This window comes from Hyperolius riggenbachi, chromosome 4 (genome assembly GCF_040937935.1).
Source record: "Hyperolius riggenbachi isolate aHypRig1 chromosome 4, aHypRig1.pri, whole genome shotgun sequence".
Taxonomy (NCBI): Eukaryota; Metazoa; Chordata; class Amphibia; order Anura; family Hyperoliidae; genus Hyperolius; species Hyperolius riggenbachi.
In genome coordinates, this window is record NC_090649.1 from 284,229,948 (window position 1) to 284,256,543 (window position 26,596).

Here is a 26,596-nt window from a genome sequence, read left to right on the forward strand (position 1 = left end):
GCTGGTGAAAAGCAGTCTCTCGTTATGTGCATTTACATGGGGAAAAGCAGTCTCTCGTTATGTGCATTTACATGGGGAAAAGCAGTCTCTCGTTATGTGCATTTACATGGGGAAAAGCAGTCTCTCGTTATGTGCATTTACATGGGGAAAAGCTGTCTCTTATGTGCATTTAGTGGGGAATTTTTGTCAGTAAAAATAATCTTTTGTCAGTAAATTTTTAGGTATTTGTCAGTAAAAAATAACGTGAAAGGTTGGCAACACTGGCAGGCTGTGTGGCGCAACGGGAAAGATACAGGCAGCCCACCTTGGGCTTGGCAGGGGGGAGGAGCCGATGTCAGCGAGCGAGAGTAGGGTGGCCGCAGGCAGCCATAAATACGCAGTGTGTGACTGCGTCGCACTCGCAGAGCCTCTCAGCCTGAGTCAGTCCAGAGACTAGCAGACTGTCACTCGCAGGAAGCCAAAGCCAGCCAGGAGCAAGCCCATGGAAGAGGGGTAGGAATGGGGTATCACATGCATGCGTAAAGAGGTGGAAGGTGTGGGTGTGATTAGGAAGGACATGGGTGTGGTTATGTGGTTGGGCGTGGTTAATTTAACCACTCCCATAGGCGCCAGAGAAAATCTTGCACCCAGGTGCCAGGCACCCCAGGCTCACCCCTGGCCCCAAATATACTGCAACCAGGGACACTTACTTTAAGAAATTGTTGGAACTATTCCCAGACTTTCTCACACTAGAAGATGAGAGAAAAACATATATCCTACTGGGAGAAGAGGAATCCACAGTGACAATCGCTGCACACTATGTCACAGCATGCCACAGACTGAGAGGAGCATAACGGAACTGTAAACCTAAAAATGTCCACAGACTGCTTAGCCATTGTCCCCCCTACCCCACCCCCTCCCACGTCCCCTATTTCCCCTTACTTTGGCAATACCTGTAATGAATCTTGGTCATGCCAATAAAGCTATCTATGATTTGATTTGACTGGTCCATTTTCAAGCTGCATACATTACCATAAAAAACAAGGATAACATCTGCATCACCTTGGAATTATTTGCATGTCATTGACCATCTCTAGCAATGAAATAAGTAGGGATGTGGTTTAAATTTGAAATTAGGTGATTTTATAGTACCACAGGAAGCGGAGAGTAGAAAAAGGTAATGCATACAGACATTGGAGACTGCAAGATAGGTGAGCTGGCAAAGAATGAGTGTGATGGTGGGTGGGGGCGATGTATGGAGAGTATGACAGGCTCAGAGCCATGGAGTGTGTGCAGCTAAGGCATCCATACATTTAATGAAATTCTATTATTTTACAGTGATAACTGTCAATAGTAAAATATTGGTAAATGTTTATGAATCCATGACTAACAACTAATGTTTAGTGCAACGACTTTATTCACACACGCTACTGTATTACTAATAAGATTGGCCAATCTGTGTATGTATGGTTGTAGTGTGAGAGTGGGTGAGCCTGTCGCAATGAGCGCTCCTTAATTTTAAACATTGCTCAGGATATTGCTTTTAAGGGTTTGATTTTATAGGGAATGTTTCTTACAACCACTGAACTAAATAAAATGTGTACAGGTATGTTTATAGGTACTGTGGGTTGGGGTTTGAATACTTTTTGGTCATAAGTAAATGTTACAAATATTTTACTACAGCTAAACCTAACTGTACTCTCACACAGAACCCTCCTTCCTGATGCCTAACCTTAACCTGAAGATTTTACTGTGCTTGCGCCAATGAGCCCACACACACTATCAAAAAGCATACTATATAGGTAGCCAGGGTCTCTCCATAAGCATGGTGTACAGGTCCCAAGCTCTGTCCACGCATCTGCTGTGCATCTGCCCAAACCATGTCCACAAATGCACTGTAGATATACCCATGCTATATCCACATGTTCTGTATATTCCCTGAGCTCACACTGTACATGCACTCAGGCACTGTGCGCACAAGTGCTGTACATGTACTACCTACACAGTTCCCACTGTATTTTAGCAGCCAGCTATAAAGATGCAGAACAAATGACTGCAACAGATACAGCTGTTGCAGTTTCTTGGACAGGCCAGGCGATGTCAGTGTGCCGCAATTCTGTGTGTCTCCGTTACCTCCTGACTCGTTTACTCTTTGCACTTCAATCTTCCGGCTCCAACCTGCGCTGGCCACGTCACGCTGCTCTTTTCCTGCGGAAGTGACGACACTCGGTCTCCCGGCCAATCCCCGTGGTGGGGGTCCTGTGCATGCTGTGGGATGGTGCCGGTGTCAGAGAGCGGCAGACATGTCCGTACTGTACGCGCTGGCTTGGCGCCTCCTGCACGTGCTGCTCGGGATACAGCGGGCGCTGCTCGCCTGGCTGCGGCTCTGGCACTGGAGGCTGTGGAGGGCAGCGGGCGCTCTCCTATTGCCACCTGATATCGGTTTCCAGCAGCAGCGGCTACCCGGGCGTGGGGACAGGTGCCGGTGTCTGACCCCCAGCACTGATAGCGCCTCTCTGCGGCAGCGCTGTGACTGCAGCACCCTGCACCGCGAGCTCATCCTGCAAAGGAGGGACCGCGCCAAGCTCCACAAGCTGCCTGTCCACCTGGCACTGCTCTTTGGGGAGGAGGAGGAGAGCTACCCCGACGTGGCCAGCCTGGTGGTGTGGTGTATGGCACTGGGCATTTCCTATGTCAGCGTCTATGACCAGCAAGGTATGTGCGGCTGCTATGCAGCCTCTGATCAGACTGATCACATTGCTACCATCATCCCTGCTGGAGACATTTGCATTCATATAGTTTGAAAATGAATGAGTTAAGTGTTTGTTTGTTTTATTAGACTGGGCCTTAAAAGTAAATTTTTCTCAACCCTTGCCAAGAAAATGACTAGCCTGCTGTAATCTAATTTAAAATAACAACAATAACAATAATATTTATATAGCGCTTTTCTCCCTGGGGACTCAAAGCGCTGTGACCCTGCATTATGCAGTCTCAAAGGCTCGGGAAAAGAGGTGAGTTTTTAGCCTTTTTTTAAAGCTGTCCAGAGAAGGAGCCTCTCGTACTGATTGTGGAAGTGAGTTCCATAGAGTAGGGGCTGCGTAGGAAAAGGCCCGAGCACCAAATGTTAAGTGTATCCTGGGAATAACCAGCTTCATCTTGTTGGCAGAGCGGAGGGTGCGTGAAGGGGCATAAAGTTCCAATAGATCCGCTATGTATTTGGGTCCCATGTGGTGTAGAGCCTTGAATGTCAGCAGGCAGATCTTAAAGGGATACTGTAGGGGGTCGGGGGAAAATGAGTTGAACTTACCCGGGGCTTCTAACGGTCCCCCGCAGACATCCTGTGTTGGCGCAGCCGCTCACCAATGCTCCGGCCCCGCCTCCAGTTCACTTCTGGAATTTCTGACTTTAAAGTCAGAAAACCACTGCGCCTGCGTTGCCGTGTCCTCGCTCCCGCTGATGGCCCCAGGAGTGTACTGCGCAGACACAGACCATACTGGGCCTGCGCTGTGCGCTCTTGATGACATCAGCGGGATCGAGGACACGGCAACGCAGGCGCAGTGGTTTTCTGACTTTAAAGTCAGAAATTCCAGAAGTGAACCGGAGGCGGGGCCGGAGCATCGGTGAGTGGCTGCGCGGGCGCAGGATGTCTGCGGGGGACCATTAGAAGCCCTGGGTAAGTTCAACTCATTTTCCCCCGACCCCCCCTACAGTATCCCTTTAAAATTGATTCTCCATTTTACTGGCAACCAGTGAAGAGTTTGCAGTACTGGGGTGATGTGTGAGCTGCGGGGGGCATTGGCTAGGAGTCTGGCTGCAGCATTCTGTACTAGCTGTAAGGGGCGCAGAGCCTTATCTGTAGATCCGATGAACAGGGCGTTGCAGTAGTCTAGGCGGGAGGATACAAATGCGTGAACCAGGGCAGGTAGGTCTTCAGCTGGGATAAGGTGTTTGATTTTCGCTATATTTCTTAGATGGAAGAAGGAAGACTTGACGACAGCTGATACCTGCTGTCTGAGTTTTAGATTTCCATCCAGGATCACCCCAAGGTTTCGCAGAGTTTTTATACTGTACAGTATCTCCCCCAATTGCTAGTTTGAGGTGGTGAGCGTTTTGAACTTTATCCATCATGTGTGGACCACCTACCACCAACACCTCTGTTTTGTCAGAGTTCAGCCTCAGCCAGCTGGTGTTCATCCAATTTTGTAAATCCACTAGACACGCATTTATGGATGCTGATGGGTCTTGGGTGCCAGGCTTGAAGGACAGATACAGTTGTGTGTCATCTGCATAACAATGGTATCCTAGGCCATAGTTCTGGATTATTTTGCCCAGTGGGAGCATATAGGCTGCAAAGAGTAATGGTGATAGTACAGAACCCTGTGGAACTCCATAGGCAAGTGGCACTGGATTAGAGTAGTGTGTGCCCAGACATACTTGCTGTGTCCTGCCAGATAGGAAGGTCTGAAACCATCTAAGAACAGTACCCCTTAGGCCACAGTAATTCTTCAGTCGCTGGATAAGAATTTCATGATCTACAGTATCAAATGCTGCTGACAAGTCAAGAAGAATCAGAATTGAGCAATCACCCTTGTCCCTTGCAGTAAGTAGATCATTCATTACTCGGACTAATGCTGTTTCAGTGCTGTGCCTTTTCCTGAATCCTGACTGAAAAGTATCAAAGATGTTGTTATCTGTAAGCCTGGCTTCTAGCTGGTTGGCGACTGCTTTCTCGATAACTTTTGATAGGGATGGTAAGTTCGCCACAGGTCTGTAGTTGGTTACAGAATCAGGATCTAGTGATGGTTTCTTCAGGAGGGGTTTTATGATTGCTTTCTTTAGTTCTTCTGGGAAAAGACCACTTTGCAAGGAGCACTGAGTGATTTTGTGAAGTGCTGGCCTGATCAGCTCTGGGCACTGCATTAAGGATCCAGTTGGGCCAGGATCCAGGTCGCAGGTAGTGGGGCGGAGACTTTGAATGAGAATTCCAAAATCTTCTACACTCAGTGTCAAAGACTTGCCATGGTGGTACGGTAGTAGGCATATGCAACGTCCAGTGGTCAATTGATGTAGTTGGTGTAATGCTGGCACGGATGGTAGACACCTTGCTTGTGAAGAAGGCAGAGAATTCTTCACACCTTTCCCTGGAGTATGTGGTTGGGGCTTTTAGGCAGGAAGGATTGCAGAGTGATTCCACTGTGTGGAAGAGTTGAGCAGCTCTGTTGTTGGCTGTAGATATTTTGTGCGAGATAAAGTCTGATTTTTTTTTCTTGGTTATTGCTTGTTGGTATTGTCTGAGGTGTTGAACTAGGCTAGATTTGTGCTCCTCAGTCCCTGATTTACGCCACTGTCTTTCTAGTCTGCGCCCTTTCTTTTTTAGATCCATGATGGTTTTGTCAAACCAATTAGCTTTCTGCTTTTTGGTTGCTGATTTGGTGCGCCATGGGGCAATACTGTCAAGTGTTTCATATATCGTGGTGTTGTACTGGGTTACTAGAGTGTTTGGGTCCATTTGGCTGTGGAGCAGATTTGTAAAATCCAGGTTGGCAGTTATCCTCTCCGGTGTTAATTTACTCAGGGGACGGGTTTTGATTGTTTCTTTAGGGAGCTGCTTGATAGGGTGATGTTCAATAGTAAACTGTATTATGTGATGGTCTGACCACACCACTGGGGTTACTGTTATGTTACTAATGTCCATTCCGAGGTGGAACAGTAAGTCTAGCGTATGCCCTCCTCTGTGGGTAGCAGATTTTACAACTTGAGTGAAGCCTAGTCCACCCATGAGATTTATTAGTTCATTTGCATCTTGTGATTGAGTGTTATCAGCCCGGACGTTGAAGTCACCAAGGATGATCCATCTCGGATAAGACAGAGTTAGCATGGCCAGAAGTTCTGGGAATTCCTGTAGGAATGGGTAGAAAATAGGAAGAACAATCATTGCCACCAGGTTTACAAGCGACGGCTGCTGAGAGTGACTAATGTCCAGAGTTCAGAATAAGTCATGTACATAAATCAGCGCAGGTCTCATTGATTGCGAGATGATTCAGTGTAATAATATTCCAAGTGGTTTAAAGACATGCCTACTATCATTACAAAAAGAGTCAAGGCTTACCAAACAGAAACAACCCATGTTATAAGGTTTTATATAGACTAGAGCATAATTAATCAAGGATCGTAGGATGACCCTCCAGGCTCGAGATTACATGTCAATCCTCCAACTGAGATTAGCAAACAGTGTCTCAGGATATGATCATACGAAACAAAGGCAGTTCATAGTGTAGTGGTCTGGTTTTATTTCATAAGAACTGTATCAAACAATGTATAGAAATAAGCACAAAAACAGGCACTCAGTACTGAATTGCATGTGTGTGCTGGCCAACAAGCGAGATCAGGTTAAAATGAAGTAAAAGTTCCCGGCTTGGACTTCACCACTTCTGATTGAAGCAGTCCATTTGTAGCTTACGGTGTGCGGCTCAAATGATAATTGGCTAGGTCAGAAGCCTGTATGTTCCATTACATATGTGCTTAAGTGACGCCACGTTTGCGTTATGTTGTGAGGCGCTGCTTATATATGGCATGCCGAAATCACAAGAGCTTTACAGGTCGGAGTAGTGCTTTTCAGTGCTGCTAGATTTGGGCGCAGCCGGCGCTTCCATAGGCCTCAATTCACGGAGCATTATCAAACGTTTGATAATTTACCTCATGGGTAAAATCTCACTAAGGTGTTATATATTTGTTGAACGTTTTATCGGTAAAACATTCGATAAATATATAACACCTTAGTGAATTTAAAATGAGATTTTACCCATGAGGTAAATTATCAAACGTTTGATAAAGTGTTTGATAAACGTTTGATAATGCTCCGTGAATTGAGGCCATAGACTACAATAGGAATCACTCCTATTGCAGCGCTCAGTGAGTAACGTCGGGTCCGTCAGAAGACGGAGCCGAGGTTGTTTAAAAAACTAATAATTCGGCCTCCAGCAATCGCTGGAAGCCGAATTATTTCATTCCCCCACTGTCCATGTAGGCCTGGAGGGGGAATAGTAATAAAAAGGCCCGGACTTGTGCAGAAGCAGGATCAGCCATATACCGCTGAATCCTGCGCCCAAGTCTACCGGCGCCGATTTCAAATGTAGTCTTACAGGTGTGTCTTTCGGCAACTGCCATGCTGCTCCGTGGGAAAGGAAGGACAATGTTTCAGCTGACATTGGGGAAGCTTCTGACATGTGGGGTAAGGAGGAGAACAATGCACTCGGCTGTTGCTATTGATCTGGTGCTCTGAACCTCGGAATACATGCACTTACTTAGATTCTTGGCCAGCATTGCATGACTGATATTTACCTGGCACATTATTAAATAAAAATAATTTAATCTTTGATCAGTGCCTTATTTTGTGTTTACAGTTTAAAGGACACTGGAAGAGAGAGGGATATGGAGGCTGCCATTGGTATTTTCTTTTTAGGCATTGCAAGTTGCCTGGCAGCCATGCTGATGTTTCAGGCATCAGCAGTGTCTGAACCACACCCCTGAAACAAGTGTGCAACTAATCCAGTTAAACTTCAGTCAGAAACATCTGACCTGCATGCTTGTTCAGGGTCTACGGCTAAAAGTATCAGGGGATCAGCAGGGCAGCCAAACAATGTGCATTGTTTAAAATCAAAAAATCAAATAAATATGTCAGTCTCCATTCCCCTCTAACATCAGGTGTCACTTGAGTGCACTAAAGCTACCCTTTTAGTAAGACATTTTTTCAGGGCTGTGGAGTCTGTCCAAAAATCCTCCGACTCCTCAGTTTAGGATTCCTCCGACTCCTCTAATTTGCATATTACAATTTTGTTGATTAAAACTATGTAACATGAAATTTGTCTCTTAACTGCCAACGCTTAGGAATTTTACAAGACAACTGAAGTGAGAAGGATATGTAGACTACTATATTTATTCCCTTTAGACTAAAACTAGTCCTTGGTAAGAGTACTTGTAAAAGGTACAAACCGGAACAAAGAACATCTATCGGGCCCTAGGCAATGTAACTGTGGGTACATGTAAGAGTGATGTGCAGGTACTCTGCAGGGGAATGAGGAGATTCTTCCTCTATTACACATTCTTCATGCACAATCTAAACAAGGTTTATGGGTGACAGATAACACCTCTGTGTTCAATGTGCACAGCATTCTCAGTGAATTCCCTGCAGCTCTGTGGGGAGTGCATATGTAGAGTATAGTACTACTGTGTAACAAAGTAAACCTGAGACAGATGAAATTAAAGTTTTATACATACCTGGGGCTTCCTCCAGCCCCCTTCAGGCCAATCAGTCCCTCACTGTCCTCCTCTGCCACCTGGATCTTCTGCTATGAGTCCAGGTACTTGAGCCAGTCGGGCGTAGTGCGCATGCACACACTCCGCAGCCAGGAGCATACTACACCTGTGCAGCACTATTGCGCAGGTGCAGAATGTTCCTGGCTGTGGGAGCGGCATGCGGCCGGACAGCACTGACTGGCTGAATTACCAGGACTCATAGCAGAAGATCCGGGTGGTGGAGGACAGCGAGGGACTGATTAGCCTGAAGGGGGCTGGAGGAAGCCCCAGGTATGTATAAAACTTTACTTTTCATCCGTCTCAGGTACCCTTTAATTTGTAGTCACCAAACCAAATTTTAACATATCAAATTATTTGATTTCATCAGCAAAGGGATTGCATACATTTGCATAAATCAGCATCAGTGCAGAATTATTTCCATCTCATTGACCATCTCTATTAGTGACACAGCTACACATCAGGCTTTATTCTTACAGCATAGATGTTGTTTAGTATATATGTTACGGCCAGAACCCGAAGTGTGGCCACTTCTAGTTCTGGCCGGTCACTTCGGGTTCTGGCCGGCCAATGCGCGAAGTGGCCCCAGCGCAGCGGCCAATGTTAGAAATGGAATGTTTCCTTTTAATATTAATATAGTTTTCCGGCCGTCTCTGGCCAAAATGTAGCAAAACAGTTCGTTAATTGAATGAAATGAAGCTGGCGGCTCCGCCTCCTCTCCTCCGCCCCTGCCTCTTCTCTCTCTCTCTCTCTCTCTCTCTCTCTCTTCTTCGGGCAGCCGGCGGGGACACGCGTGTCCCCGAGAGTCGTTCGTGGCGGCAGGAAAGCAGAGCGGGGAGGCTGCAGGCATTGCTTCTGCCGGCACCCGCTCTGCAGGGACGAACGACAGGATTGCCTGCCGCGACGAACGACTCTGGGGGGGTCACGCATGTCCCCCGCTGCCAGTATCGGGGAGAAGAGAGAGAGGCAGGGGCGGAGGAGAGGAGGCGGAGCAGAAGCCGGGCGGCTTCATCCTTCTACATTGCCGCCAGCTTCATTTCATTTAATGAACGAACTGTTTTGCTACATTTTGGCCAGAGACAGACGGAAAACTACATTCATAATAAAAGGAAACATTCCATTTCTAACATTGGCCGCTGCGCTGCGGCCACTTCGCGCATTGGCCGGCCAGAACCCGAAGTGGCCGGCCAGAACTAGAAGTGGCCACACTTCGGGTTCTGGACGTAACATATATAAGAGATTCCTGTGTACACATCATATATACAGTCGCAATCAGATATGTATATCTGACCTTAAAAATACGGGGACTGCTTTATTGAAGCAGCACAAGTAACTAATTTTGATTGTTTTATTTCATTTTTGTGGACTAAGCACAGCTATTACTGTATATATACTGTATATATACATTATTTTTAATGACTATTATCTGAGAAATAGAACATTTTATCATATTTTCTATTTTAATTACAGTAACAAATTCATTAGGAGTTGGAGTCGGTGCATTTTTTCCCGACTCCAGGGACCCAAAATTGCACGACTCCGACTCCACAGCCCTGCATTTTTCATAGATTAGACTATCATTTTGTTAAAACATTTATTGAAATGAAAAAATCAGGGCTGTGGAGTTAGAGCAGTTTTGGGTCGGAGCAGTGCTTTTCAGCGCTGCTAGATTTGGGCGCAGCCGGCGCCTCCATAGACTTCAATAGGAATCATTCCTATTGAAGTGCTCAGTGAGTAACGTCGGCTCCGTCAGAAGACAGAGCCGAAGTTGCTTAAAAACATAATAATTCGGCCTCCAGCAATCGCTGGAAGCCGAATTATTTCATTCCCCCACTATCCATGGCGGCCTGGAGGGGGAATAGTAATTAAATCGGCCCGGACTTGTGCAGAAGCAGGATCAGCTATATAACGCTGTATCCTGTGCCCAAGTCTACCGGCGCCGATTTCAAATGTACGCGTTTTGGGTACCTGGATTCGGAGGTTTCATAAACTGAGGAGTCTGATGATTTTTGTACCGACTCCACAGCCCTGGAAAAATTTGTAATTGGTCAGCGGCAGGCAAGCATTTTCCACTTTATACTGCATTGAGTTGCACAGTTCTAGCGGTGATGGAATTCCAATTAGTACTGTACTAATAATATGGGTCTGTGAAATATTGATGGTTTCCCTGGTTGAGCATATATTGTAACGTGTATGCTAAGCTTTACATGTTAAAAAGCCATCTGCACACCATTAAACCTCATCTGTGCTAGATATTACAAAATAATTTCAATGCTTCTATATATCCTTGTACTGTATTGCCAGTGATCTCTTGTAATATGCTTAAGCATCTCCCATTCAATTTCCTTCAGGACTCTGAATGAATCTCATTGTAAGAAAACTTAATCTCATGTGGGTTTTATACATACTATATTTTTTACTCATGTTGCATGTATTGCTTCACAGTCATTGAATATTATGATTCTTAATTCTATCCACTGTGCTTATGCAAATGTTTTTTCTTTAGAGTCCGAGAAGTTTGCATTGGAATACATTAGGAGGGGTTGTGTTGCCACAACAGGCTGACATCCAGTCAGTGTGAATCCGTTTTAAGTTGAAGGGTTACAGCTTCTTTTGCTGTCACTTTGGCTCAGGGACAAAAAATAAGATGGTTTCTTAAATGTAACAGTTGTCACTAAAAGAATGTGCACCAATCTCCTAGATAAGGCCACAGACTTTTAGGAAGTTGGAATTGCAATGTGTTATTTGTATTACAGTAAGGAAAATATGCTTTTTTTTTTTTCCCTTGTAGGGAAAAACTTGCATATCTCTAATTTGTGAATTGTATGGCTAGGTCCACAGTATGCCTGATAGGCAGTATGAACAGTCACAGCGAATCTAATGTACAATCCACTGTACGGACAGTACAGTGTCGGAATACTTCCATTATGTCTTTTGGACAGCAAGGGAGACCATGGTGGGCATGTCCCTTTTCCGTGCGGCGTCCAATAAATACGTGCAGGTAGGGACGTTGCATTCTGCTACCGCAATGGAGAAAACATTCAAAACGCACCGATTTGTTTTGCAGTGTAAACCTTGGCCCATGCCCCCCCCACCCTCCCCTTTTTTTTCTTTTTTTACTTTACTAGCTTCTTTTTATCTCCTATATCAATGTAACATTATTTTACATTTACTGTATAGTAAGCCTACTTTATAAGGGTTGTAGTTTCATTAAAATGATAGCCAGAAAACACTTTTTTTTTTTTTTTTTACCACTTAAGGACCACAGTCTTTTCGCCCCTTAAGGACCAGAGCCTTTTTCTCCATTCAGACCACTGCAGCTTTCACGGTTTATTGCTCGCTCATACAACCTACCACCTAAATGAATTTTGGCTCCTTTTCTTGTCACTAATAAAGCTTTCTTTTGGTGCTATTTGATTGCTCCTGCGATTTTTACTTTTTATTATATTCATCAAAAAAGACATGAATTTTGGCAAAAAAATGATTTTTTTTTAACTTTCTGTGCTGACATTTTTCAAATAAAGTAAAATTTCTGTATACATGCAGCGCAAAAAATGTGGACAAACATGTTTTTGATAAAAAAAAACCCATTCAGTGTATATTTATTGGATTGGGTAAAAGTTATGGCGTTTACAAACTATGGTGCCAAAAGTGAATTTTCCCATTTTCCAGCATCTCTGACTTTTCCGCCCACCTGTCATGTTTCATGAGGTGCTAAAATTCCAGGATAGTATAAATACCCCCCAAATTACCCCATTTTGGAAAGAAGACATCCCAAAGTATTCACTGAGAGGCATAGTGAGTTCATAGAAGATATTACTTTTTGTCACAAGTAAGCGGAAAATGACACTTTGAGACAATAAAAAATAAAAAATTCCATTTCTGCTAACTTGTGACAAAAAAAAATGAAATCTGCCACGGACTCACCATAGCCCTCTCTGAATACCTTGAAGTGTCTACTTTCCAAAATGGGGTCATTTGTGGGGTGTATTTACTGTCCTGGCATTTTGGGGGGTGCTAAATTGTAAGCACCCCTGTAAAGCCTAAAGGTGCTCATTGGACGTTGGGCCCCTTAGCGCACCTAGGCTGCAAAAAGGGGTCACACGTGGTATTGCCGTACTTAGGAGAAGTAGTATAATGTGTTTTGGGGTGTATTTTTACACATACCCATGCTGGGTGGGAGAAATATCTCTGTAAATGACAATCTTTTGATTTTTTTTTTACACACAATTGTCCATTTACAGAGATCTTTCTCCCACTCAGCATGGGTATGTGTACAAATACACCCCAAAACACATTATACTACTTCTCCTGAGTACGGCAATACCACATGTGTGGCACTTTTTTGCACCCTAACTGCGCTAAGGGGCCCAAAGTCCAATGAGTACCTTTAGGATTTCACAGGTCATTTTGAGAAATTTCATTTCAAGACTACTCCTCACGGTTTAGGGCCCCTAAAATGCCAGGACAGTATAGGAACCCTACAAATGACCCCATTTTAGAAAGAAGACACCCCAAGGTGTTACGTTAGTAGTACGGTGAGTTCATAGAAGATTTTATTTTTTTGTCACAAGTTAGCGGAAAATGACACTTTGTGAAAAAATCTAATAAAAAGCAATTTCCGCTAACTTGTGACAAAAAATACAAAAAAAACCAAAAAACAAGCAAGCAGCAAAGCAATTACTTCATTAACAATAATAAACTTTGAACTTTTTTAATAAAAAACTTAACATTGCAAACCAAACATTAACTTCTTTGCTTACCTGTTTTTTTTTTGTTGTTTTTGTTTTTTTTTAACTTGCCTCCCGAGGACAAACCTCTCCCCCCCCCCCCATGGAACAATGTGCGAAGTGCAAATCGCACAGAGTTGTGGCGAAGTACATTACGCAATTTGTCCCAAGTGAAAGGAGAGGTTTCTGGCAGCCCTGTGTATTAGGGTCTCTGGAAACCCGATGTTTGGTTTCACACTGCATATTGACATTTCCCAGAACGTCTCAGGACAGCAACCCTGAGACTTGTCTCCTTCCATAATTCACTGGACAGGAAGCTAGATAAGAATTTGCATAATAGATTAGATAGGGATTAGACAGGTATATACAACATAGTTCCCGCTTACCCCATCAGTTGTTATCCTGTCCAGCAGGATGCTAGGTGTGGGGATATGGCTGGCCACCCATGCTAGTTGCAGGAGCCGCTGCTTGTGTGATCTCCCTGGCTGCGCAGGCTAGTTGTCCTCGCGCGGGAGCACGCTGTAGCCTTCCCCAGGATACGGAAGTTCGTACGGATTCCGGAAGTCCCGCCCGCGCATCACGTGATTGGCACCCACGTGACCAGAAGCCGGAAGCAGGAAGTCTCCTGGCCCGGCGTGCGCTCCAGTGCAGCGTTTAGCACGGATTCCTCCGGACAGCGGACGTGCAGGCTGCAGTAACCACTTGGAAAGCTGTGGAATCTTCTGGACTGGTAGGATCTCTGGTGATAGCCAGGGATAATGTTATTATGCTGTGGGCAGGTACATTCTACTTAACTAACTTAGTCACTCTTTACAGTGTCTGTGACTATGGAGGCTGCCTCTGGATCTTCCTCCCAGGGCTCTGTGGAGTCAAGCTCCGTACCCTCTCTGGTATGCATCATTGTGGTTCCTTGATCCATATTGGTTAATTATTGAGGGTTATCAGGCTGATTGGGGTTTTTTCTTTGTGTTTTATTTTAGCCTAAAACCCGGAAGATGGACACTAAGTCTGATAAAGAACTCCCTAACAAGCCTGATAAAACTGACACTGATAAATCTAAAGGCTCTGAAGCTAAAGCATCTCATAAGCCTTCTAAGAAATGTGCAGTTTGCAAGGGTCATTTGTCTTCATCCTCATCTAAAATGTTATGTCAGTCTTGTACAGATAAAGTGGTCAGAGATGAATCTCCTTCTATGTTTAAAGATTTAAAAGGATGGATTAGAGCAGAAATCTCCTCAGCAGTAGAGACTATGAAAAGCTCAGCTACCTCTCCAGTAAGGGCAGGTTTGACAGTCCTACCAGGACCCTCGGGTTCTGTGGCTACTAAACAGCCGGATCGGGCTCCTGAAGGTACCCCTCCGACTAAGAAGAGGAAATTAGACGTTGTGCTTTCAGAGGAATCAGAAAGATCCGAGGGAGAAATGGAAATTTCCTCTTTTGATGAAATACCTTCTGAAACAGATAATGTGGAAGAAAAGAGGAGTAAATGCCATAGGTTTGCTTTCTCCACTGACTTTATGAAAGAACTGTTAGAGGCCATGCACATGGCAATGGGAATTGCTACAGAAAAGAAAACATTAACACCCCTAGATCAAATGTATGAGACTTTATCTGAACCTCAGATGTCCTTTATTCCTGTGCATAATAGTCTTAAGGACATCATTAAAAGAGAATGGGACAATCCTGAAAAGAGAGCCTTTTGGCCTAAGTCTTTGGCCAAGAGATACCCATATAGCGCAGAAGATCAAAAGTTTTGGGGGACCTCAACTAAACTTGACCCTTCACTATCTAAAGTGTCCAGAAGGTCGGATCTGCAATTTGAAGATTTCGGTTGCCTAAAAGATCCAATTGACAGGAAAATGGATAACATCTTAAGAAGGGCATGGGAGGCAGCTTCTTTAAACTTCAAGCCTTCGGTAGCATCTACTGCAGTGGCTAGATCCCTAAAGTTATGGATAATGGAAGTCCAATCACAGATTGCGTCAGGCATCCCTAGAGAGGAAATATTGAATGCCTTCCCTAAGATCCTACATGCCACTAATTATCTGGCGGATGCAGCAGATGACTCAGTACGTCTAACGGCTAGAACAACAGCTCTGGTAAATTCTGCTAGCAGAGGTGTGTGGGTAAAGACCTGGCAGGGTGATACCTCTTCCAAGTCTAAACTATGCGGAATTCCTTGTGAAGGCAATCTCTTGTTCGGAACAAAGTTGGAAGAGACTTTGGAAAGATCTGCAGATAAAAAGAAAAATTTTCCAGTTAAGCGGAGAAATTTTCGTTTCAATCGTTCCTTTCGTCCTTCAGGAAAACAAGAAACAGAAAATAGGAATATCCAGAAGAAGAAGTGGGTACCAAATAGAACGCAGCGGCCAAGAGGAAATCCCTCTTACTCCAATCCAAACCCTCCAACAAAACAATGACGCCAGGATACCGGTGGGCGGCAGACTAGCCCATTTTTTCGAAAGATGGCAGAAGACATTCCAGAACAATTGGTTGTTAAACATAATCTTACAGGGATACAAAATAGAATTTATCAAGCGCCCACCGACACAGTTCTTTGTGACTCCCTGTCCAAGCAGTCCAGACCAGGCACAGGCATTACTAAACGAAGTAAATTCTCTACTAGAAAAAAGAGTCATCAGACAAGTCCCAAGATGCCAGGAATGTCTAGGATTTTACTCTCCAGTGTTCCTGATAAAGAAGCCTCAAGGGAACTACAGGTTTATCCTGAACCTGAAGAAATTAAACAAGGCAGTCCGTTACAGGAAATTCCGAATGGACAACATTCGCTCAGTGATAAATCTGCTACAAGAGGGCTGTTGGTTAACCTCTCTAGACCTCAAAGACGCTTACCTACATCTGCCAATTCACCTAGAATCACAGCAATTCCTGAGGTTCGCAGTGGTTCTACACGGAGAGGTAAGACACTTTCAATTTAGTGCCCTCCCCTTTGGTTTATCTTCAGCCCCATGGCTATTTACCAAAGTTATGGCAGAAGTTTTAGCTGTCCTGAGACTAGACTCTATCCAGATTATGGCCTACCTGGACGACTTACTACTTTGGGGTCCCTCTGTCCACTCAGTAAATCTCCAGAGTTCACACTTGATTTTCTTCAGTCCCTTGGGTGGGTGATTAACTGGGAGAAATCCTCTTTAAAACCTCAGCAGAGTATGGAGTTCCTGGGCTTTGTGATCTGTACTGGCAATAAAACACTTGTTTTGCCTTCCAGGAAATATACTGTTTTACTAAATTCTGTTCTTTCTTTTCAGAGAATGAAGATCATTTCTCTAAGAAAAGCTATGGCGCTACTGGGTTTATTAACAGCATCGTTTCCTGCAGTACAATGGGGTCAACTTCATTCGAGAGTACTTCAAAGCTGGATTTTATCCAAATGGGACAAGAGGTTATCTTCCCTAGACAAGAAGTTTCACATTCCTTGGAGTGTCAAGCACTCTCTTCTTTGGTGGCTGGAGGCAAATCATCTCTCCAGAGGAAATCTTTGGGACTTTCCAACCCAGACTGTAATAACGACAGACGCAAGCTCCGGGGGTTGGGGAGCACATCTGAATACTCTTCTTGCTCAAGGTCAATGGTCTGCACATCTTCACAAACGATCTTCAAACAGCAGGGAGTTGCAAGCTGTATGGGAAGCACTTCAGGCATTCCAGACTCAGATTCACCAATCCCATGTGACTATTCGTACGGACAACAGTACAGTAGTGGCCTACCTGAACCGGCAGGGGGGTACGAAGAGCAGAGTTTTAAGGTCCCAAGCATCAAGGATTCTTCATTGGGCAGAAAAGAGTCTACTTTCCTTAAAAGCAGTACATCTGAAAGGGACGCTCAACTATCTAGCAGATTATTTAAGCAGATGGAACCTCTCTCAAGACGAATGGAGCCTAAACGATCAAATATTTCAGGAAATATCGAATCTCTGGGGGGCCCCACAAGTAGATCTGTTTGCAAGACGAATCAATACGAAACGCCCTCTATTTTGTTCCCTGTGCCCACAGGACAATCCATGGGAAGTGGATGCATTCTCAATCAGCTGGAGCCAGCACAAGATGTACGCCTTCCCCCCCCCCCCCCCCCCCCCCTACATCTCATCTCGAGGGTTTTGAACAAGATATGGCGAGACCAAGCACAAGTCATTCTGGTTGTTCCTTTCTGGCCCAAGAGACCTTGGTTTGCTCCACTTCAGCGCTTAGCCTCAGACCATCTGATCCTTCCATGTCGACAGGATCTACTGACCCAGGGCCCAGCGTTTCATCCCAATCCGACTCTTCTTCGGCTTTCGGCATGGAGCCTGAATGGAGGATATTAAAGAGCAAGGGTTTCTCTAATAGATTATCAGAAACACTCATTCAGAGTAGGAAAAAAGTTACACGCCAGATATATCATAAGGCTTGGAAAACATATCTCTCCTGGTGTTTGAAGAATGAGATGGACACATCACACTCAAATTCGGTGCTGGAGTTTCTACAATGTGGATTTCAAAAGGGTCTTAGCATCAGCACATTAAAAGTACAAGTATCGGCTCTGAGTGTTTACCTGGAGAGAAGATTAGCGGAGGAAGAATATGTGGTTAGATTTTTTAGAGCAACAAGGAGGCTTCGACCAGTTGTCCAGTCAAAGATTCCGTCATGGGACCTAAATACGGTGTTGCAAGCTCTATGTGAATCGCCCTTTGAGCCTATTTCTGATATATCTGATAAGCTATTGACACTAAAGACTGCTTTTTTGTTAGCAATAACAACTGCCAGAAGAATAGGAGAACTACAGGCTCTTTCAATAAATGAACCTTATTGTGTTATCAGTGAAGATAGGATTACGCTACGGCTAGATGTATCTTCCAAGTTTCACCGATCTCAGGAGATTTTTTTTACCATCTTTTTGTAACAACCCATCTAATCAAAAAGAAAATAAGTTGCATTCTTTAGATGTCAGAAGATGTGTAATCGAATATCTTCAGCGGTCCAAGTCATGGCGAAAATCTAATGCTTTACTGGTACTATTCGCATGTAAATTTAGAGGCAAACAAGCATCTAGGCCAACAATTGCCAGATGGATTAAACAGGCAATTGCTTTATCCTACTTTCATCAGGGGAAGCAGCTTGTTTCTACAATCAGAGCACATTCGACGAGAGCTGTCTCGACTTCCTGGGCAGAGAGGGCAGGAGCCACTATCGAGCAAATATGTAAGGCAGCCACCTGGTCAAGTCACAATACATTTGTCAAACATTATAAACTGGATGTATTGTCAAATTCTGATCTATGTTTTGGCAGAAAAGTATTGCAAGCTGTAGTCCCCCCCCCTAAATTGATCTTGTATATCATCTCAGGGTTGCTGTCCTGAGACGTTCTGGGAAAGACAAAAATTACTTACGGTAATGTCTTTTCCAGAAGACGAAAGGACAGCACCCTTACTACCCACCCGGATTTTGTCTTATTAAAATTTATTTTGAAGCATCATTCTGTGTGGTCTTTTTTTTACAACTGATGGGGTAAGCGGGAACTATGTTGTATATACCTGTCTAATCCCTATCTAATCTATTATGCAAATTCTTATCTAGCTTCCTGTCCAGTGAATTATGGAAGGAGACAAGTCTCAGGGTTGCTGTCCTTTCGTCTTCTGGAAAAGACATTACCGTAAGTAATTTTTGTCTATCCGGTGGGTCGAGCCCGCCGCACCATATCGTCCAAAACAGACCTTCAGGCAATACCACAAGAGTAGCATTCGGCCTAGTAATGAACTGCGTCGCCATAGACCAACATGACTTCCGGGCCGATCGATATTGCCACAGAAGCCACGCAGTAACATAGGCATGCACTAGCGTTAAGTCAAGCACTTCCGGCGTAGGGGGGGACCGCAAAGTGTGACTTTTGCTAGGCATTTTGCCCTAACGCATCGCAGCAGTGTGAAATAGCACTGAGAGACCCTTGTGTGCCTACCGCTGTGTGTGGAGTTCCCTACTCTCTAATAGTGTACCTGCTCGTGGTATCTCTCAAAACACTCCCCTAGGCATAGGCCAGGCTGGTCAGGACAGGTGGGACAATAAACAGTGGTGTCACGCCTTATTCCAGCCCTGCTGCAGACACGACAGCGTTTTCTTCGGATTCGTTGACCTGGGGTACTCGGAATTGGATAGGCGTAATGCCTTCCATGCAGCCGGCTAGTTGCATCTTGGGGTTGGGCCACTGCACCTCCTGGATACAGGAGTTCCATCACGATCTGTTTATTAAATTGAATAAACGATCCAGTTCTCCCAGCCTTACTGTAGAGAACAAAGCTGTTGTAAATTGCCAATTGAATGAGGTAAAAAGACACTTTTTTTTTATACCAGCGTCTTGTTTATCGGGCAACTAAATAGGGCGCTAACCTCTGGTCATTGAAGTCCACCCCTCCCATGTTAGTATTATACTCATGGACGACAAGGGGTTTTTCAATTACCTGAGTTCGCCGTTGAATTTCAACTGTCGTGTCTGCGTGAATGGTGGACAGGAAGTAAACCTCCCTCTTGTCCTTCCATTTCACCGCGAGCAGGTCGTCAGCACACAAGGCGGCCCTCTGCCCCGTTCAAGTCTGGTGGTAATGAGCCGTTGGGGGAAGCCCCGGCGACTAGGCCGCACGGTGCCACAGCATCAGATTTTTTTCTATTTTTAAGTGCTGAAAGAGGGCCACACTTGTGTAATAATTGTCCACAAAAAGATGGTACCCTTTCTGGAACAAGGGTGACACCAAGTCCCACGCAACCTTTCCACTGCTCCCCAGGTAGTCAGGGCATCCGACCAGCTCCAATTTTGAGTCTTTTCCCTCATAGACCCTAAAATAAGATGTATAGCCTGTGGCCCTTTCACAGAGCTTATAAAGTTTCACCCCATACCGGGCGCGCTTGCTTGGGATGTACTGTTTGATGCGAAGGCGCCCGGTAAAGCGTATGAGGGACTCGTCTACGCATATGTCCTGGTCAGGGGTATAAGCATCTGCAAATCTGGATGACAGGTGGTCTATGAGGGGTCGAATTTTGTGGAGCCGGTCAAAAGCAGAGTGGTCACTTCGATGACAGGTTTCGTTGTTATTGAAGTGCAGGAAGCGCAGGATGTTCTCAAATCGTGTCCTGGACATGGCAGCAGAGTACAGGGGAACATGATATGCTGGGTCCGTAGACCAATAAGACCGCAACACATTCTGCTTTACTAGTCCCGTGTGAAGGCGAAGGCCCAAAAAAAATTTCATTTCGGAAACTTGGACTGGTTTCCACCGAAAAGGCTGGGCAAGGAACTTTTCCGGATTGGCGGTTATATATTGTGTGGCCTTACGGTTGGTCTCTGCCACAATTAAAGAGAAACTCCAACCAAGAATTGAACTTTATCCCAATCAGTAGCTGATACCCCCTTTTACATGAGAAATAGAATGATTTTCACAAACAGACCATCAGGGGGCGCTGTGTGACTAATTTTGTGCTGAAACCCCTCCCACAAGAGGCTCAATACCGCGGTACTCTGGGCAAACTGCCACAATGTAACAATGTTCACAGACAGGAAATGGCTGTTTAAAGCTGTCTGTAACAGCCAGAGCAGCTAGAAACAGCTACATAACTTGCCCACAGTAACAATGTCACCATGTAATACATGTCAGAATGTGAATCTGGGAGAGGAAAGATTTTACAATGAGCAAACAATGACTAAATCATTTATACATAAATATTGTAAAAATCAAGCACTTTTTTTTACTACATTATTTTCACTGGAGTTCCTCTTTAAGTCTAAGAGATCCTGGGTGAAGAACAGATAGAAAAAGTCTAGGGCCGATCCTAGATTATCTGTCTCCACCTGGACTCCAGACTGGGCGGTGAAAGGGGGAAGTACGGGTGCGGCGGAATCAGGGGATTGCCAATTTGGGTTTGCCAGCACCTCTGGTAAACTAGGGGTAGTACGGGCCCGTCTTCTTGGTGGCTGCGACTGGGATCTTACTGCACGTGCCACCGAACCAGTTTCAACTTCCATGCTGGTGCTCGCCACTTCACCAGGGTCTACGGAAGTACTGGTGCTAGGTCCAGGAGATGTTGTGCTGCTGGTTCCTGCCCCACCATGAAATCTCAGACCAGCACGAACACTACTCTGCTGCCCTTGAGGCCGATCCTGCGCCACCTGCGGTCCAACAACATGGGGTGTGGTACGCCTGGCTTTAGCCGGGACCTCAACCTCGTCATCACTATCGGTCAGTGAGCCACTGCTCAATTCAGGTTCAAACTCTGACCCGGAAGATTCGTCGAATGAGGCGTCCCAATCGTCCTCATCCGACTGGGCCATGTACCTGAGAACCTCATCATCGGAATACCCCTTTCTTGCCATGGTGGTCTGCTAAATTTAGGGGGTATTCCTCTGAGACTACCCAGAAAAAAAGAGCACCTACCTAGCAAAAGGGAGTATTTGAGAGGTAGAAAGCTGTGGTCACTGAGTTTTGATAAAAAAATAAATCAAAACTGAGTTTACAGTGCCACAGCTATTGTACAGTGTTTTTTGCAGTGATCAGAAAAAAAATTCTGTCACTGCGGTGGGGCGGGCTGAACGCAAGTGCAGGCGAACGATCAGGCCTGATCGGGCAAACACTGCGTTTTTTTTTTGTGGATCCTAGTGACCCTAATAGATCTGACTGCGATCAGTAATGATCACTTACAGATACTATATAGTACCAATGTTGATTAGCGACAGTGATGACGCTAATTAGTGACTGTGGTGCAGTGGGCTGAGCACTAACTGACACAAAGGGGCCTAGCTAACTGGCCTAACTGCTAACACTAGTGATACTAAAAAAGTGACAGTTTTCACTGATCACTGTTTTTAGATCACTAGGATAGTGACAGGGGGGTGGTGGCGAGTGGGGAATCAGAGGCAATCAGAAACAATCACAGGACAATCAAAGGCAATCACAGGGCAATCGCAGGCCAATCACAGGGCACTCAATTCACGGGACAATCGAAGCCAATCACGGGCCAATCAAAGCCAATTATTACACCATACACCGCGCTAGTATACTCAATGATATACTGAATGTGCACAATACAAAGTCAGGTGGTGCGCGTTCAATAATCAATTTGGCAAACTATATTAGCTAGAACCGCGCTGCACTTATGATTACAGTCCTACAGTGATAAGCAACCCTTAGAGTCCATACAAAATAATCAGCACAGTCCCTGGTTGTTCACAAGCTTCACAGTTTCAACAGGTGCTTTAACGATCCTACACCTTCACCACACCCTGCAGAGTGGGCACTTACTCTTAGTAAATGACCCTCAATCAAGTGGGTCACACAGCGCCTGCGGGATACTCTAAGGCGATCCCCAGCCTTTAACGATCCTCTGCTCGCTGTCACTGTATACTCCTCACAAGAATTGCACCTCAAAGTAAAAGCACAAGGCTCCCATAGCGTAAAACCATACGGAAAATTTATTAAAAAGTTAAAAATGCACACTCACATGTTCCACAGCATATAAACAGCATAGAGTTTTATTGGGCTCTCCCCCATGCGGTGGCCATCCGGGCTGGCTTTTGCCTCTGCTGGTACTTGCTTCCCACGTCTCAGCACGCCACGGCCTCCACGCTGTGTACTACTTCCTCATTGGTGTCACCGATGGGCGTATTGCGGTCATTTGGGCCCGGACTTTGCCGCCGTCCATCGGCTGGGGGCGGTCCTCAAGTGGTTAAAGGATGGCTTTGTGGCTCTTGCATTTCAGGTCATCGTATATATCAACTACAGTATAGTCATACATATAGTCAGGCACCCCGGGAGAGAAGATCAGGCATTGTTTGCAGCATTAATTTCTAGCAGAATCTACAAGGGTGATCAAATCTGTCGGATATCAACAGGAAATGGCCACTTTAAGCCCCTCTTAAATGACAGAGACCAGATCTATGTACCTATGTCTTTTGTGAATAGATTTGAGTAATGCATGTTCAGGAAAATAGTCCTATTACAGACCTTTATTCTCTGATTTAAACTGGGTAAAATGTGAACTTGGGCTGTTTTGCAATATGCACTGTTCAGCCACTTAACAAGTGATTATGTAATCGCATATCTGTTAGTCTGTTCAGACAAAAGAAATCTTAAAGCATCAATACACCCGGTGTAAAAACATGTATATAGCGTGATGAGTATATTGCTCTTAGCTTTATTATTGTCACTTCTGAAAGTCATTTGTTATAGCTGCACTCAAAACACACTCTCATATCGAGCTGGAAAACTGACAAAAAAAAAAAGTATCTTTATATCTGGCCAGTTTTTACTCCTTTATGGTTCACATCATAGAATTTAGGCCCGTACACATGCTCAAATAAAGTCCTTTTTAAATATCTAACAAACCACAAATTTCACCATGTTTGACAACAATCTTGTGCCATAATATAGCAAAAAGACATGCCAATCGACTCCTTTTGAACAACCCTTCCGGTAGATCAACTCTTCAGCCCCATCTACACGATACGATTCTTTGTACGATTCGATTATGATTCTATTTATGATCCGATTAAATCTGACATGTCCAATTGGGATTCAATTTGATTCAATTCGATTTGTCATTGTTTTGCAATGGCAAATCGAATCCCAGTCGGACATTTCTGATTTAATCAGATCGTAAATAGAATCGTAATCAAATCGCAAAAAGAATCGTATCGTGTTGATTGGGCTTTACAACTGTTGGAAAGTGTGCAGTTGGCTAAGTGTCATTTGAAGGACATTGTTCTACTAAATGTGGATGCGTCATGCATACTGTCGTCTTCACTTGCACGTGCAGTATTTTAATGAGCCTTTTTCTATTTTACACTTTAATCACAGTCATTGGCTCCCATTGATCACAGGGTCTGACAGGTGTACAAAGTTAGGCTGTCACTAGGACAGTTGAGCAGACTGCAGCGATGGGAGTGGAGTTAGTGCTTGGCGGCGAGTAGTTGAAATCTACTCCTTGACAGGCATAACAAGACGTAAATGGCATAGATTTAAACTAGCTCGGTGCAGAAAGGGTGAAGATGGATGTTCCATCTCCAGTATGCATAGAATTAGTGGATAAACTGCTTATACTGATGTTAAATTAAGTACACTTTTTGCTAATCACTGCTTCTCTTGTTATCGTCCCTCTACCGAAAAGCTAATAAAATCAGCAAACATTCTTTAGGCTAGTACACTGTAGGGAGGAAACAACTCGGCACCCAGTACATATTGCTGGGGGTGGGGGCCTCAGCCTGCATCTGCTGCGTGTGTAGCAAAAGTCTTCACCCCAGAAAAAGCACCCGTATCTTGGCACATGACACTAAGCTGAAGGACGTGCAGCCGGTTGTAAACAACGGAAAACAAATGTCAAAGCACTGTAGTGAAAGGCAGACCGGGCACTTGTCACTTAAACTGCTTTATTTTCCATCTTTATGCCACAAATGATACAAGGACATCAATCACAAATATAACATCAAACCTGAGATGATGATGATGATGATGGTGCTGGGGAGAGGTTGATGGTGCTGGGGTGTACAGGGTGCTGGTGACCAGGGAAGTAGATGGATGGCACTACAGCCGGTTCACGCCAGACCTGGGCTTGTTCACGTGCGTGTGTACAATGTTAATGGTGGCGCAGCTTCCGGGATAAAGTTGCCAGACCGTGCCCGTGGCGCTCGTCATTGGTGCAGGAGTGTGTCAGGGTCGGGGGTGAATGAACGGAGACTCGTCGACCAGCGGCGAGAATTAGAAGAATGCTTTATTAAGCCTCCTTTGCAAGCAAATGCTGCATGAGATGGGCACATCTATGTTACCAAGTGTACTAATGATTTAGTGACGAATTGGTGAAAACCAATAACATTAAGTGATGTTAGGCTCAGTAACATATTATATAAAACTCATAGTGCAAACATATTGACACATATAATGTGCATAAACTGTGTGCTACCAAAAACGGTGTTGTATAAAGACTGGGGGTGTGTTGCGGTTTTCTAAAAGACCTATATAGGTGCATTGACCTCCAAACTGTCAGGACCGTCATTGAGCACCCCTTCCAAACACAAAGACCAGAGTCAATGCATATTGGGCATTACATACAGTGGTGTGAAAAACTATTTGCCCCCTTCCTGATTTCTTATTCTTTTGCATGTTTGTCACACTTAAATGTTTCTGCTCATCAAAAGCCGTTAACTATTAGTCAAAGATAACATAATTGAACACAAAATGCAGTTGTAAATGATGGTTTTTATTATTTAGTGAGAAAAAAAACTCCAAATCTACATGGCCTTGTGTGAAAAAGTGATTACCCCCCCTTGTTAAAAAATAACATAACTGTGGTTTATCTAACCTGAGTTCAATTTCTGTAGTCACCCCCAGGCCTGATTACTGCCACACCTGTTTCAATCAAGAAATCACTTAAATAGGAGCTATCTGACACAGAGAAGTAGACTAAAAGCACCTCAAAAGCTAGACATCATGCCAAGATCCAAAGAAATTCAGGAACAAATGAGAACAAAAGTACTGTAATGGAGATCTATCAGTCTGGTAAAGGTTATAAAGCCATTTCTAAAGCTTTGGGACTCCAGCAAACCACAGTGAGAGCCATTATCCACAAATGGCAAAAACATGGAACAGTGATGAACAGTGATGAACCTTCCCAGGAGTGGCCATCCGACCAAAATTACCCCAAGAGCGCAGAGAAAACTCATCCGAGAGGCCACAAAAGACCCCTGGACAACATCTAAAGAACTGCAGGCCTCACTTGCCTCAATTAAGGTCAGTGTTCACGACTCCACCATAAGAAAGAGACTGGGCAAAAACGGCCTGCATGGCAGATATCTAAGGCGCAAACCACTTTTAAGCAAAAGAAACATTAAGGTTCGTCTCAATTTTGCTAAAAAACATCTCAATGATTGGCAAGACTTTTGGGAAAATACCTTGTGGACCGACGAGAGAAAAGTTGAACTTTTTGGAAGGTGCGTGTCCCGTTACATCTGGCGTAGAAGTAACACAGCATTTCAGCAAAAGAACACCATACCAACAGTAAAATATGGTGGTGGTAGTGTGATGGTGTGGGATTGTTTTGCTGCTTCAGGACCTGGAAGGCTTGCTGTGATAGATGGAACCATGAATTCTACTGTCTACCAAAAAATCCTGAAGGAGAATGTCCGGCCATCTGTTCGTCAACTCAAGCTGAAGCGATCTTGGGTGCTGCAGCAGGACAATGACCCAAAACACACCAGCAAATCCACCTCTGAATGGCTGAAGAAAAACAAAATGAAGACTTTGGAGTGGCCTAGTCAGTCCTGACCTGAATCCTATTGAGATGTTGTGGAATTACCTTAGAAGCAGTAAAGTGTTGTACCGTGATGTTGTGGCATTACCTTAAAAGGGCGGTTCATGCTAGAAAACCCTCAAATAAAGCTGAATTACAACAATTCTGCAAAGATGAGTGGGCCAAAAATCCTCCAGAGCGCTGTAAAAGACTCGTTGCAAGTTATCGCAAACGCTTGATTGCAGTTATTGCTGCTAAGGGCGGCCCAACCAGTTATTAGGTTCAGGGGGCAATTTCTTTTTCACACAGGGCCAT

The 26,596-nt window shown here is 44.6% G+C and overlaps 1 protein-coding gene across 1 annotated transcript in view; it reads left to right on the plus strand.

Moving 5' to 3' along the window:
* Positions 1-2,206: 2,206 nt before the first annotated feature.
* NUS1 (NUS1 dehydrodolichyl diphosphate synthase subunit) overlaps positions 2,207-26,596 on the plus strand; it is a 57,428-nt gene continuing 33,038 nt past the window's right edge. Inside the window, exon 1 of the mRNA XM_068231358.1 lies at positions 2,207-2,694. Coding sequence (XP_068087459.1) covers positions 2,283-2,694 — 412 coding nt within the window. The 5' untranslated portion in view covers positions 2,207-2,282. The remainder of the gene's footprint in view (positions 2,695-26,596) is intronic.